Genomic DNA, 12,583 nt, shown 5'->3' on the forward strand with positions numbered 1-12,583 from the left:
CGGAATCCGCACCCCACACCACGGCCAGGCCTGGTCCCTCCCCCAGAGCAGAGCCCGAGGGTCAGGGCCGGGTATGGCCGTGGCTGCACTGGTTACACCTCGGCCAGCAGGAGCCACAAATAGAAAAGTGCCTGCCTTGCCCTGCCCGCCCAGCCGCACTGGGGAGGTGGAGGTGGGCGCAGCAGGCGGCTCAGCCTGCAGACAGCTCTCGGCACCGATGCCCCTTCCCTGCTGCGAGGCTCCCTGGTCACGGTCACATCGGAGAAACCCAGCGGGGGCACATGCTCAATCCCCAGCACCAAAACCTCCCCTAGACACAACAACGAAGACACCTTGGGACAGGAGGAAAGGCATGGTCTGGAGCCAAGGGTGGAGAGGAGAAGGAGGAGGAAGAGGAGGATGAAAAGCAGCAGCCTGAGACCCCAGGGCTGGGAGGGTCCAGAACCCTAGGAGCCTGCATTTGCCTGGCCCACCACTGCCCCTCTGGGAGTGCATAGGATTGCAACCGCCAGAATCAGACCTAACCCAGCCGACCTGAAGGCTGCACTCCTCCAGCTCCATCTTTCAAACTCTCCAGGAGGATGAGGCAGGAGGGTTGTCACGAGTTTGAGAGCAGCCTGGGCTACACAGTGAGTTTAAGGCCAGCCTGGACCACACAGTGAGACCCTGTCTCAAAACCCTCCCCCCAAATGAGTGTTACGGAAGTAGCACACACAGGAACCTTGCATCTTCTCCAGGTCACAGCACTGCAGGGTCACCCCAGACAGCTCACAGGGGACAGGGCTGCCCTGGGCCTCTCTGCTACCATCCAGACCTCACGGGGCCACAGCGGCACTTCCTGCTCCCCCAGACCATGCTCAGAACTCTGGGTGCCCCAGCACCAGACGCAGTGGTCACGTGGAGCGTGTTGTTGCTTCCCACAGCATCAGGTGAGTCCCTGCTGCATGCCTGGTGCTGGGGATCCACACAGGCAGTGTAACCCTGGTCCTCAGGAGCAGAGCCGCTGCCCAACACCATCAGAGCTGAGCAGGGGGAACAGGGTCCAGTCCCACTCGAAGAGACCCAGCCCCTCAGCTTGGCCACCAGGGACACCACCCTGCCTTTGCATAACTCTGCTCTCTCCAAATGTTGCCTGTTAGGGCAACCAGAGGCCCCCAAAGCTTCATGCATTCGAGGTGGGGCTTGTAGGCAGTGAGTGGGTTGCAGGGATCCCGCGGCTGACTTGGGGTACGGAGGTGGGATCTGGTCAGGAGAGGCAGTGGCTCCTCCCTTTGTGCCGCTGGGCACCATGCCATGAGGCACTCTCCTGGGCCAGACCCTTGCACCATGCCCTTCTCTATAACACCGGCTGGCGACTATGGACTGAACCTGTACAAACTGTGAGCCAAAATAAACCTCTCCTCCTTGAAGTTGTGGGTGTCAGGCACTTTGTCTCAGCATTGCCCATGTATGCCTCTGTGTCCTTATGCTGCTCCCCGAACTGTTATTAAAAGCACCCCTCTAGCCTGGTTATATGCTGGGTGGTGAGCACCTGCCTGGCATGCACGAGGCCCTGGGCTCCATCCTACCACTGTGGAAAACAGAAAACCCCAAGTCTGCCCAAACTCGCCTCAGCCTTCCAAGTTCTGCTGCAGCCACGGGATCTCCCGCTGAGAACTGGCTGCTCTTCCCACTGCTGTGCCCAGTGCATCCCTGTCACTGTGCCCACAGGTATGGTTTAAGTCCACGTGCAGGCAACTGGCAACCTGCTGTCTTCCTCCTCCTGAGAGGAGTAGGAGGGAGAAACTCTCAGCTCAGTGACGAAAGCTGTTTGAACTGAATCAAGCTGGTTTCAAGGGGTGAATAAACCTCCCAGAGGTGAGGACCACATGGAGGGGACAAAGGGACAAAATGTGAACAAGGCAGACGAAGGGGAGGACTTGGGGTGCTATAGTCGGGTGCTACGCAGGGAGGGCCCTCAGGACAGCAGAGGCAGCGGGATTGTCCGTCCTGAGTCCTCCCGGGTTCCAAGTTCCTGGATCCTGCTGGCTCCCCGGGACACCCCATGGGGCTCAGGAATGGGGTGCGCATCTCTGGGTAAACCAGGCCACGTCAACCTTCACAGCCTGCTCTGAATGGGATCACATTGATTCAGTCAAGAGGGACTTGCGTGACAGCCGGAGAGCTTAACACAGACGAGTGCCAGGAGGAGGCGCCGACCGGGAGGCAGAGGTCGAGTCCTGGGAACGAGGGACGGGATGGCCAGAGCCTGCTGGCGCACGGACCCCGCCACCCCTGCACCACGTCCGCCCCTCGGAGCACGGTCCAGTAGCATTTCCGGCTTCCTCCCATGGATGTGGCTACCAGAATCTTTCTCTCTCATTACTGGGGATGGGGCCCAGGGCCTTTGCACCGAGCCGCATCCCAGGCTTGTTAGGTTTGAGACAGATCTTACTAAGCTGCTAAATTGCCCAGGCTGGGCTTGAACTTGTGATCCTCCTGCCCCGGCCTCCCAGAGTGCTGGGATTACAGGGGTGTGACACCACGGTCCGGACTCTGGGCCAAGCAGAGGCACCGCTGAAGTGGGAGAGCTGTGGTCTCAAGCCCCACTTCAGATGCCGATGGGATCCCAGGCCACGGAAACAGACTCGAAAACTCTGATTTACACAGGTTTCAGGAACACTCATGCGGCCGATGGGTCTTGAGTTTTCCTCCCAGCCATCTGAGCCTCTCGGAAATCCCACCGGGAGGGCTCCGAATCACTCACCACAGAAAGCGGGTGGTTTCAGCACGCTGTTCGACTGCTTCCCCAAGGCGCCTGCACAAGGCCGGCGCTCCGGGGGCTTCTGGGGCTGCTGTTGCCCTGGCCCTGACATGACTCACTGAGGGCACGGAGGATGTTACTCACCGGAGGGGACAGAGGAGGCCCCTGCACCTGTGCGGAGTGCTGGGGAGCACTCGGAGCAAATCTCTCAGGGGAAGAGGAGCACGGGACAGAATCCACCAGCTTGAAAAGGATTTAAAAACCCAAAATAAACAGGTGTGGTGGTGCACACATGGGAAGGCTGAGGCAGGAGGATCACCCCAAATTCAAGGCCAGCCTGGGCTGCACAGGAAGCTCAAGAGCAGCCTGGACTACATAGCTAGATCCTGTCTTTAGATGAACAGAACACAAGCCCTGATGACTGTACAGGCCCTTTCAATGCACTCCATGTAGCTGTTCCGGAACTTCACGGTCATGCCAATTCCAGGCGCACCTGCAGATTCTGTCCGAATGGAAGCAAAATCACACCTGAAACTGTATTTCAAAGTTGGTGCAAATGCTCCAAATTTCCCTCCGCAAATACAGTTTTAAGCCATTAGAAACAAGACATAAAAACAGCCAGGCCCTGTCCTATAGGGTAGCTGGCCATTCTTTAATTGGTTGATCACTTCTACAAATAATTATTCAGAAAGTGAGAGATATATGCCCTGTTGCTAAGGAGCCAAAACATGGTCTTGTTCTTCTATGTTTGAGAAGTAAACACTGCTCACATGGCAGGGGGTCTGTAATCTTAAACTCTACCCAATTCTCACCTTCCCGAGGAGGACATTTCTTTCCAAGAATAGAGGCTTTTATCTGTTTATGTGAAGAGATTAAACTCCATTTATTTAAACAAATGTTCACTAAGAATATATGATGTGCCGGGCATGATGGCACGGGCCTGTAATCCCAGTACTCGGGAGGCTGAGGCAGGAGGATAGCCATGAATTTGAGCTGGGCTACACAGTGAGTTCAAGGCCAGCCTTGAAACAACCCCCCCCCAAAAAAACAGAGTCCATGACATCCACAAGACTGTGACAGTATCAGGACATGGTCCTGAGGACAATCTAAAACCAGGTAAGAAATGTGACACAGGTCTGTGAGTCCCAGGCCCTGAAGCTCAGACATTAGCCCTGCAGCGGTGCCTCAAAGGTGTTTCGCGTCCTTCTCATGCAGCTCAGTTTATTTTTACACACCAAGATCTCTGAGACGAATGGGAAGAAAATTAGTTTAATTATCATCTAGCTTTTTGTTGTTGTTGTTTTGGTACTGGGGATTGAACTCGGGTCCTTGTGCTTGCACAGGAGGCAGCGAAACCATTGAGCTAAATCCCCAGCCCAATTTAAGCATTTAATTTACCTCCTAAATTAGTTTTCTCTACAGTAGACTTTTTTTAATCCACTTGCTGGGCACAGAGTCGGGGAGCTGCTCCGAGGGCTGCAATGTGCTTCATCTAAATGAGGCCAGGTCCCCGAGTTACAGAGGGCTTGAAAGCCCTGTGGTTTTTGTTGTTTTCTTCAGTACCAAGACTCAAATTCAGGGCCTTGTGTTTGCCAGGCAGGTGCTGTGCCGCTGAGCTACATCCCCAGCCCAACCTCTGTGCTTTTTACCTGTCGAAATTTTAAACACATACATTCCTTACCCAGGAGTCCCACTGTTAGGACCTGACCTGCAGATGGGATCCCAAATACTTGCGAAGATCACAGATAAAGAGGGTCAGTGGACTTTTTAAAAAATAATAATACCTGGAAAAACAGGTGACTACTTAAATTATGGTATACGATTCATAAATTTAAAAGAACGACAGATTTGTATGTGTTGATTTGGAAAGACCACTGAGCTATACTATTAAATCAAAAGAGCAAAAGACATATATGCAATACATGTAACATTTAAAATGAGTATATTAATAAAATGCACATGTGGAGAAATGCAAAATATCTTTTGTGGAAGAAATCAGAAGACCCTTAAAAGATGAGGATAGAGGGCCAGGGATTTAGCTCAGTGGTTCTGCCGCCTGCCTTGCAAGCGCAAGGTCCCGAGTTTGATCCCCAGTACCAAAAAAAAAGATGAGGAAAGGGATGGAGGGTGAATGCAGGGAGGGAGAGATGTCAAATTCACTTCCTCTGCAGGTAAATTTTTTCATTTTAACATTTATTATTTGGGGTCTCATTATGCTGCTGGCCTTGAACTATTGATCCTCCTGCCTCAGCCTCCCGAGTAGCTGGGATCACAGGCCTGTGCTACCACACCTGGCTTACTCTGTGCTGCTGCTGTTGAAGACTCTTGAGTATGGCAGGAAGCACCAGTGTGAAGGAAACTAGAGAGAAAGCCACAGTTTAGTACAGAAAAGCAAGGAGCTGACCTTTGACAACCATGGAAATCGAAGGCAGGAGAAGGAAAACATCCCTCTGACAGGCTGAGGCCAGGGCCCTCGCGTGGGCCTGGCACCGAGTCTGAGCTACCTGCACAGTTTAGAAAACCTCAGGGAGACTGTCGTCTCATTCCAAGTGCCCTTGAAATCATCTCTAGCCGAAGTGCTGAAGAAATCCCGTGAATAAAGACTCAAGGCAGAGCCAGCGCACAGTTAGAAATCACCAGAAGCACAAGTGGTGGTGCACACCTATAATCCCAGCACCCTGGGGAGCTGCAGCAGGGGGATTGCAAGTTCGAACCCAGCCTGGAAACTTAGCAAGACTGTGTCTCAAAATAAAAATATCTTATATATATCTTTTTTTTTTTTTTTGGTACCGGGGATCGAACTTGGGTCCTTGCACTTGCGAGGCAGGCAGTGGAACCACTGAGCTAAATCCCCGGCCCTTATATATATCTTTAATACATATGATGTATTTCATGGGAAAGAGCATATACTTTTGCTTTTTTATATTATGAAGAACAGACCATAGGCCAAGAGGAAAGGAATTTACCAGTGGGTATACAATGTGATTCTCTACCTTCTAATTCACTGTGTCCATCTATCAGAGTGGTCCACTAAGGAAGGAGTCAGTCAAGCATAGAAGCAAAGCTTAGGCAGGGGCCAGATGACAAGCATGACCTCACGTGAGATCCTATAAAAATCCACGTATGAGGTGTGATAAAAAATAAGGTGTTTGAATTAAAAAATTATTACATTAAAGACACATTGCCATGAATCCCCCTCAAAGACTCCCTTGCTTTGAACACATTCATCCACCATTCTGGCCACTTTCTGAAGCAGCTCTGGAGCATTCTTTCATGAAGGTCTTCAGCTATGCTGTCCTGGCTGCCTGCATGTCTTGAATGGATTCAAAAACATTTCCCTTTGATGCTCATTTTGACTTTGGGGAGGAGCAAGAAGTCAGTGGGTGCCCAATCTGGTGAAAAGGTGGATGAAGACACAGCGTTGTGTTTTATTGAGCTGCCTTTCCGTTGGATGGCGTTCAGCAGCAGCCTTCACCATATTTTTGATCACGCCTTATAAAGATGCTCCGGAAAAAGGGCCCCAGAGCTGCTTCAGAAAGTGGCAAGGACATGTGAGGACAGATGAATGTCTTTTACTTTTGCCTATTTATTTATTTATTTATTTATGGTACCAGGGATCAAACTCAGGACCTTCCGCTTGTGAGGCAGGTGCGGCTCCACTGAGCTACATCCCCGGCCCTGCTTATTTACTTTTTGTTTTTGTTTTTTGGGGGTTTTTTTGGTACCAGGGATTGAACTCAGGTCCTTGCGCTTGTGCACCAGGCAGCGAAACCACTGAGCTAAATCCCCGGCCCCTGCCTATTTATTTTTAATTTAAATATTTATCATAGTTTTTCATCACCCCTTGCAATGTCACAGACTACTCCTCTGCCTCACAAGTAAAACTCTGAAGCTACCAACCTCAGCTACACAGAGAAGCCCTGAAGGCTGGACTCTGCTTGGTGCACAGAATCACATTCCAGAACCAGTTGCACAATGTGGATGAATGCACCTCAGACTGCTGAGGCTGACAAGGACCTCCAAAGTACTGGAAAAACAGAATCCCTCTGTGACGTATATTTACCTTGCTTAAGGCCACCACTGCTGAACTTAATTCTTTTGCAGACTTAATTATTTTCTTAAATTCTTTTTGCAAAGTATAAACGCTCACCTGTGTTTGACCATTTTTTGGTCATGGCAAAAATGACTGAAGAATCTTGCATAGAACAAGTGCATGACAGCATGTTCTTTCCCGCCGATGTACAAATCCACAGGCATCCAGAAGTCTGCCAGTGTGGTGTCAAAAGGGCTGGAAGAAAGAGAAATGGGTGTTTTAAAAACTACTCTGCCGGGCCGGGGATTTAGCTCAGTGGTGCCACTGCCACCTGCCTTGGAAGCTCAAGGTCCTGAGTTCGATCCCCGGTACCAAAATAAATAAATAAAAAAAATAAAAACTCCTCTGCCACAGCTGCAAAGTCAGGCAGACTACTGTAATCTGCATTTGTTCCAAAATGAATTATGTCAGGGAAAGACTGATTTTCATTTAAGAATATATTAAAAGAAAAGCTTATGTAATAAAGGAGAAAGAAGTCAGACCAGTGTTAATTTATGAAACTTGCATAAATGGCTACAGAAGACATAGCTGACATATTTTAATAAGTGAAATTTCCATATACAATGAGAACAAGAGAAAAACTCACTAGCGAAAAGGTATCTCTGTGTGAAGCATATTTGAAGGTTCAGATGTATTTCAATTTTCCTTACGATGATGTCTGAGTTCTTACCAATAGAGGGCAATGTGCCACTCAGAACAGAGACTAATGAGCAGATGCTAAAATTCATTTTTCTTTTTTGGTACCGGGGCTCGAACTTGGGTCCTTGCGCTTTCCAGGCAGGCGGCGAAACCACTGAGCATTCATTTTAAAACAAATTCAATTTTATATTTCAAAGTAGCTTTAAAATAGTCACCAAGAGCCTGTAGACATGGTTCACGGGATGCAAGGAAGCATATTGAGGGTATAACTGTCGTAGAACAGCCCAATAACTCATCTACTGGTACCTCTCGGCTAACGCAGGTGCTAAAAGGCAGGCTTCCTCTGACTCCTGGGCCTAAGCAAGGAGGGGCGGAAGCTCCACTCCCCTGGCTTCCGGCTGGGCGGGAGGCGCCCTCCACTCCCAAGGCCATCCTCGTCCTCATACAGCTCAGTCAGCCCTTGCCCTGGGAGGTTGGTAGTGCAGACTCTGAATCCCCCCAGGCACCTGTCCCAGGGCCCGGGGCTGGTGGCAGCTCTGCCCTCCGCAGGTGAGGAAGCCCAGCCCTCATCCGGCTGGAGCCGGGCCTCTCTCCTCCAGTTACTATGCCAACATTCTTGCAAATTTAAAAAATAATTTCTTCTCTTTGTGAAAAATGGTTCCCTAAAGAAATGCACCTGCAGACTCAGGCACAGGAAGGAAGTGAAGGAACAGGTCTGGGATAAATTAAGGGGGGAAACGACGCTAGCGCTAGCGCGAGCAGGGACAACACAGGGGCTCCCAGCCGACTGCGGTTCTGTGGCGCCACCAGTGGCGGCTGCGGTCCCGGACGGCCCGGAGGGCGGGGAGGAGCCGGCGCCAGAGCCTGCCCTCCCTGACCGATCCGACCCTGGAGCACCGCGCCCCGCCCCTGCGGAAGGGAGGCCTGGTGGGGGGGACTCCGCGCTCTCCCGGTAGCCTTTGTGCCTGCGCAGGGGACCACTGACTCCAGTTCAAATCACGGGATGGTCAGGGTTCCGCAGGGAGGGAGGGCGGGAGCGCCTCTCTCACCACAGAAGCAAGGTTTACAGCCGTGTAGAACCAGGGAGTGGTCTGTCAGCGCACCGCGGGTTCCAAAGCATTCCCACGTGGACAGACAAGAGCCACCCTGCCGGGCCCTTTTGCGCTCTCCTTCCAATGGTGTTTTTGCTGTCTTTTGTGGTCAGAGAAACACACACACACATCCACAACATCAAATCGTACTTGAAAGGTTTGCCACAAAAACCAGGGGTCTTCAGCCCCAGCATTCCCCTCCCCTAGAGCTGTCCCGTACCCACTTTTGATTCTTCAGCTGTTTCTTCAGCCAGTGTTTAAAAGCTATGTCCGGATTCTTCATGGATTCACCACCTTGGGAGTCATCTACTGACTGTGTGACAGGTGACGCCACTTAGCTCTCCCCACCCTCCTCCACCCTTTCTGGCGTCAGCCCGTTATTTGTGGGTGAGTAAGTAACACGGCTGGACAATAACTGTACAAATGAAGCCCACAGCGGCAACGGAGCGGCAACAGCATTTTCTTCCTTTTCCTGTTTATCTGTCTTCTATGTGGGACTTCCTTGGTGGTGAATAATCTAACTTCATAACTGAGCACGTGCCCTTTAAGAGGCCTGGTTTTCTTTTTCTTTTGTTTTTCTGCTTTGCTTTTGTAGTCCTGGGGCTCGAACCCAGGGCCCCACTCACAGGAGGCCAGAGTCCGCTGCTGGGCTGCACCTGGATCATGACAGCGGTGCTGAGCAGAGCTTCTGACAGCCTGTGCTGCAGCTGCTCCAGGACCCGGGGACCTGGGGGCCATGTGAGCACCCCCCGGCCTGTCTGGAGCCACCCCACTGTCCCTCTGTGTCCTGGCCTGTGGGCCTCTCTCCCTTGTACCCCGCCCAGACACTTCTACTTCCATCTTGGGGCTCGCTCTTGGGGGACCCCAGGTGACACGCACTTGGCGACCTCAGCAGGGTGTTACCTGTGAGGGTTCCGGGGGTCTGTGTACCGGAAGTAGTACCACGCAGAGTCAACAAAGGTGTCCATCGTGTCTGTTTCTCTCCTGGCTGCTCCCTTGCACCTAGGAAATAAACAGTTCATCAATTGGATTCTCTTTAAATTTTAATGCAGTTTCCCACCAGCTTTTTGTTGTTGTTGTTACTGGGAATAGAACTCAGGACCTTGTGCTTTGGAGGCAGGCGACGGAACCACTGAGCTAAATCCTCGCCCCTCCCACCAGCTTTTGAGAGAGCCACGCCAAGTAGGAGTTTTAAATGTCATAAGAACAATGCTGCATCTCGAGGAGGTAATTCAGAGGAGGCTGACGTTTTAAGGAAATCTGCAACATAAAAATTTCGATCTTCTATATTTGAAAGCCTTATTCTTCTACTTCTCTCAGTTTAGCATAGTAGAAAATCTAACCACCCCAAAGGGCAAGACAGGGCTGTCTCTTTTTTTTTTTTTGGTACCGGGGATTGAACTCAGGACCTGTGCTTTCGAGGCAGGCCTGGTGCCACTGAGCTACATTCCCGGCCCAAGGCTGTGTTTTTTGCATGTCTACTTCAGGGATGGCAGGGTTGCCTCCAGCTACTACCAACCTTAGGGTGCTTTTAAGCAAATCAGTGCATGAAGAGAAACTGAAAAGCAAATGCAGTGAGATGTGCTGAAAAATGAACTTGCTTTTCTCTTCTACTGCTCTATGGTGAGAGATGCAGAAATCTGCCTGGATGAGCTCGGAAGACAGAGGACCTCGCAGCTCCGAGGCAGTGGAGCGCTGGAGCCGCTCCGACCAGCTTGCGGGAATCAACTGTTAGCATCGGTCTCAGCTTAGTGACAAGTGATACGGAGTTTATGGCCTGAAATGAGCACTAGTGGGAATGTGAACCAGAGAAACTGGCTAAGATTGTAAACTGGAAGCCCCGCAGGGAGCTGGTTGTTGCTGGTTGTTGCGTATTTCCAAGAGCAGCACTGCCTAAAGGTGGGCTCTTTACAGAGGGTGAAGACAACCTCAGGATTCAAAACCTGTGTGTGAAGGGCTGAAGAGAAAACAAATCCCTGTCTTAAGAGCCACACTGATTCTTAAAATCACACGAAGGGTGTGGGTCCGAACTTGCAGCCCAGAGCCACTCCCCCTGGCAAGGGAGGGGCCCTTAGGCCACGCTCAGGAGGGCTCAGCCCCAGCCCCAGGCCCGAATGGGCAGTGGGCTGCTCCTCCTGTCCGGGGCCGGTCAGCTGTCCCTGGGACCCTCTGCAGCAGTGAGAGGCATGGCAGGGGCACAGGCTGCTCTGCAGGCTCTGCAGTCGGTGGCATGGAAGCAGGGCACCTGCCCCAAGCGCAGAGCTTCGAGCACTGCACATCCTTGGGGCGGGTCCTCCGAGAGCTGGGGAGGAGGACGAGGGAAGGATGGATCTCCTGCTACCTAAACATGCAAGGACTTGAGTCTGATTTTAATTTTAAAACAAAAAAGGGTTATGTTTTCTATCCTGCATTTGTGAAGCACTTCATGGCAGCTTTGCAAATATTACAGAAGGGAAAGCCAACCCCGGCACCCATGCCAGCTGCTTAAATCAAGGGGGCTGAGTGGAGGGCTCACAGCCCCAGGTCCAGTGGGGTTCTGGGACCCCCAGAGCCCACATTTTAATCCAGAGGTTGCCTGCTCAGCCCAGGGCAGCCCTCAGGGGTGCAGCATGTCAACAAAGCCCCTGGAGACCTGGTTTCTACCACCCAGGGCTGCTGAGCTCCACAGTCTACTTCTCTATAAAATCCAGGTCTTTCTATCCGGAGTGCAATCAACCAGCACACAGACACTATTTTGGGAAATAATGAGAAGATAAAGGCAAGTTTCTCTCCTCACCTCACTTGTGCACGGTATCAGCGAGGGAGGAAATGCAGGGCTCTTTTTTATAAAGAAAACACCAGCTTCTGGCTGACACAGCGGCCCCTTTGTAAGGGTCTTGTCGGGCCTGAAGACAGCTCATGTGTCGCTGTGTGGACACCGGAGACTAGATGACAGAAGAGGCCGCAGGTGGCAGGCATGGGTGACAGGGAGGACATGAACAGCATTTGCTCTGATACAGGGAGCAGGCTCAAGTCCAGGAGTTGGAAGCCCGGGGATTGGGAGCTCAGAGCCACTCATGTCCCCAATCTGTATCTCAGAGAGGGTAAGAGACCACCTGAGGTCTTGGAGAATCCACCAGTACAACCAGCATGGAAATCAATATGGAGATTCCTCAGGAAACTAAAATGAGAAATTCCATTCAGCCCAGCTAGTCCCCTTCTCGGTATCTTCCTGAGAGACTTAAAGATGTCATATTACAGTGATCCATGCACACCCAGGTTCACAGCAGCACAGTTCATAATCGCTAAATCTTAGAAGAGGCCTACATGTCCACCAACAGATGAATAAATAAAGAAAATGTGGTATTTATACCACATTTGGAGTACTACTTTGCCATAAAGAAGGACAAATTTGGGCCAGGGATTTAGCTCAGTGGTTTCGCTGCCTGCTGCGCAAGTGCAAGGACCTGAGTTCGATCCTCGGTACCAAAAAAAAAGGGATAAATTTAAGACAAATTGTAAGAAAATGGATGCTCCTTGAGACCATAATGTTAAAGTGCAATAAATCAGACATGTGAGCTGAAACATAGTATGGTTTCTCTTCTATGAGAAACCCAAAGTATAAATAAAGAGCAAAATAAGATAGGAAGCAGGGGGATGGTGCTCTGGCAAATGGGAGGGACCAAGTAATGGAGACAGGGGAGAGAGGGAAGCGAGGGCTAAGGAGGCAGAAGGATTAAGGCGTGTCATGTACATGCACCAGCCACCCATAAGGAATGTGATCGAGATCATTATGTGGCACAGGCACGGACTACTTAGAAAGTAAGAGTGAAGAACCCACACCCGTCGGTTGGCCTGTGGTGGCTGCAGTCCACACTTCTGTGTCTCCCCATCCTGTGGCACTGGCTTGGTGGCTGCCGGCCCTGGATGCTCCCAACCGCCCGAGCGCTGTCTCTGCCCCTCTCCAAGAAGTCTGCGATCCTCGGAAACCTCCCACCAAGGCTGCACGGCCACCACCCAGCCCCGGCAGGGAAGCCC

At 51.3% G+C, this 12,583-nt stretch overlaps 1 protein-coding gene across 8 annotated transcripts in view; it reads right to left on the reverse strand.

Annotated features, from left to right (window-relative positions):
- Positions 1-12,583, reverse strand: part of Lars2 (leucyl-tRNA synthetase 2, mitochondrial) — a 106,274-nt gene that overhangs the window by 14,543 nt on the left and 79,148 nt on the right. For all 8 annotated transcript variants that reach the window (XR_002394455.2, XM_021257236.2, XM_004835045.4 and 5 more), the window contains 2 exons: positions 9,470-9,568; positions 6,894-7,031 (listed from right to left, as the gene is read on the reverse strand). Coding sequence is in view for 7 of the 8 variants with exons in the window: in XM_021257236.2 (XP_021112895.1) it covers positions 6,894-7,031; positions 9,470-9,568 (237 nt within the window). In the remaining variant the exon portion in view is untranslated. The remainder of the gene's footprint in view (positions 1-6,893; positions 7,032-9,469; positions 9,569-12,583) is intronic.

The sequence above is a fragment of the Heterocephalus glaber genome, unplaced genomic scaffold (genome assembly GCF_053883595.1).
Source record: "Heterocephalus glaber isolate CG9 unplaced genomic scaffold, H.glaber_assembly_v1.0 deba00001504, whole genome shotgun sequence".
In the NCBI taxonomy this organism is placed as follows: Eukaryota; Metazoa; Chordata; class Mammalia; order Rodentia; family Bathyergidae; genus Heterocephalus; species Heterocephalus glaber.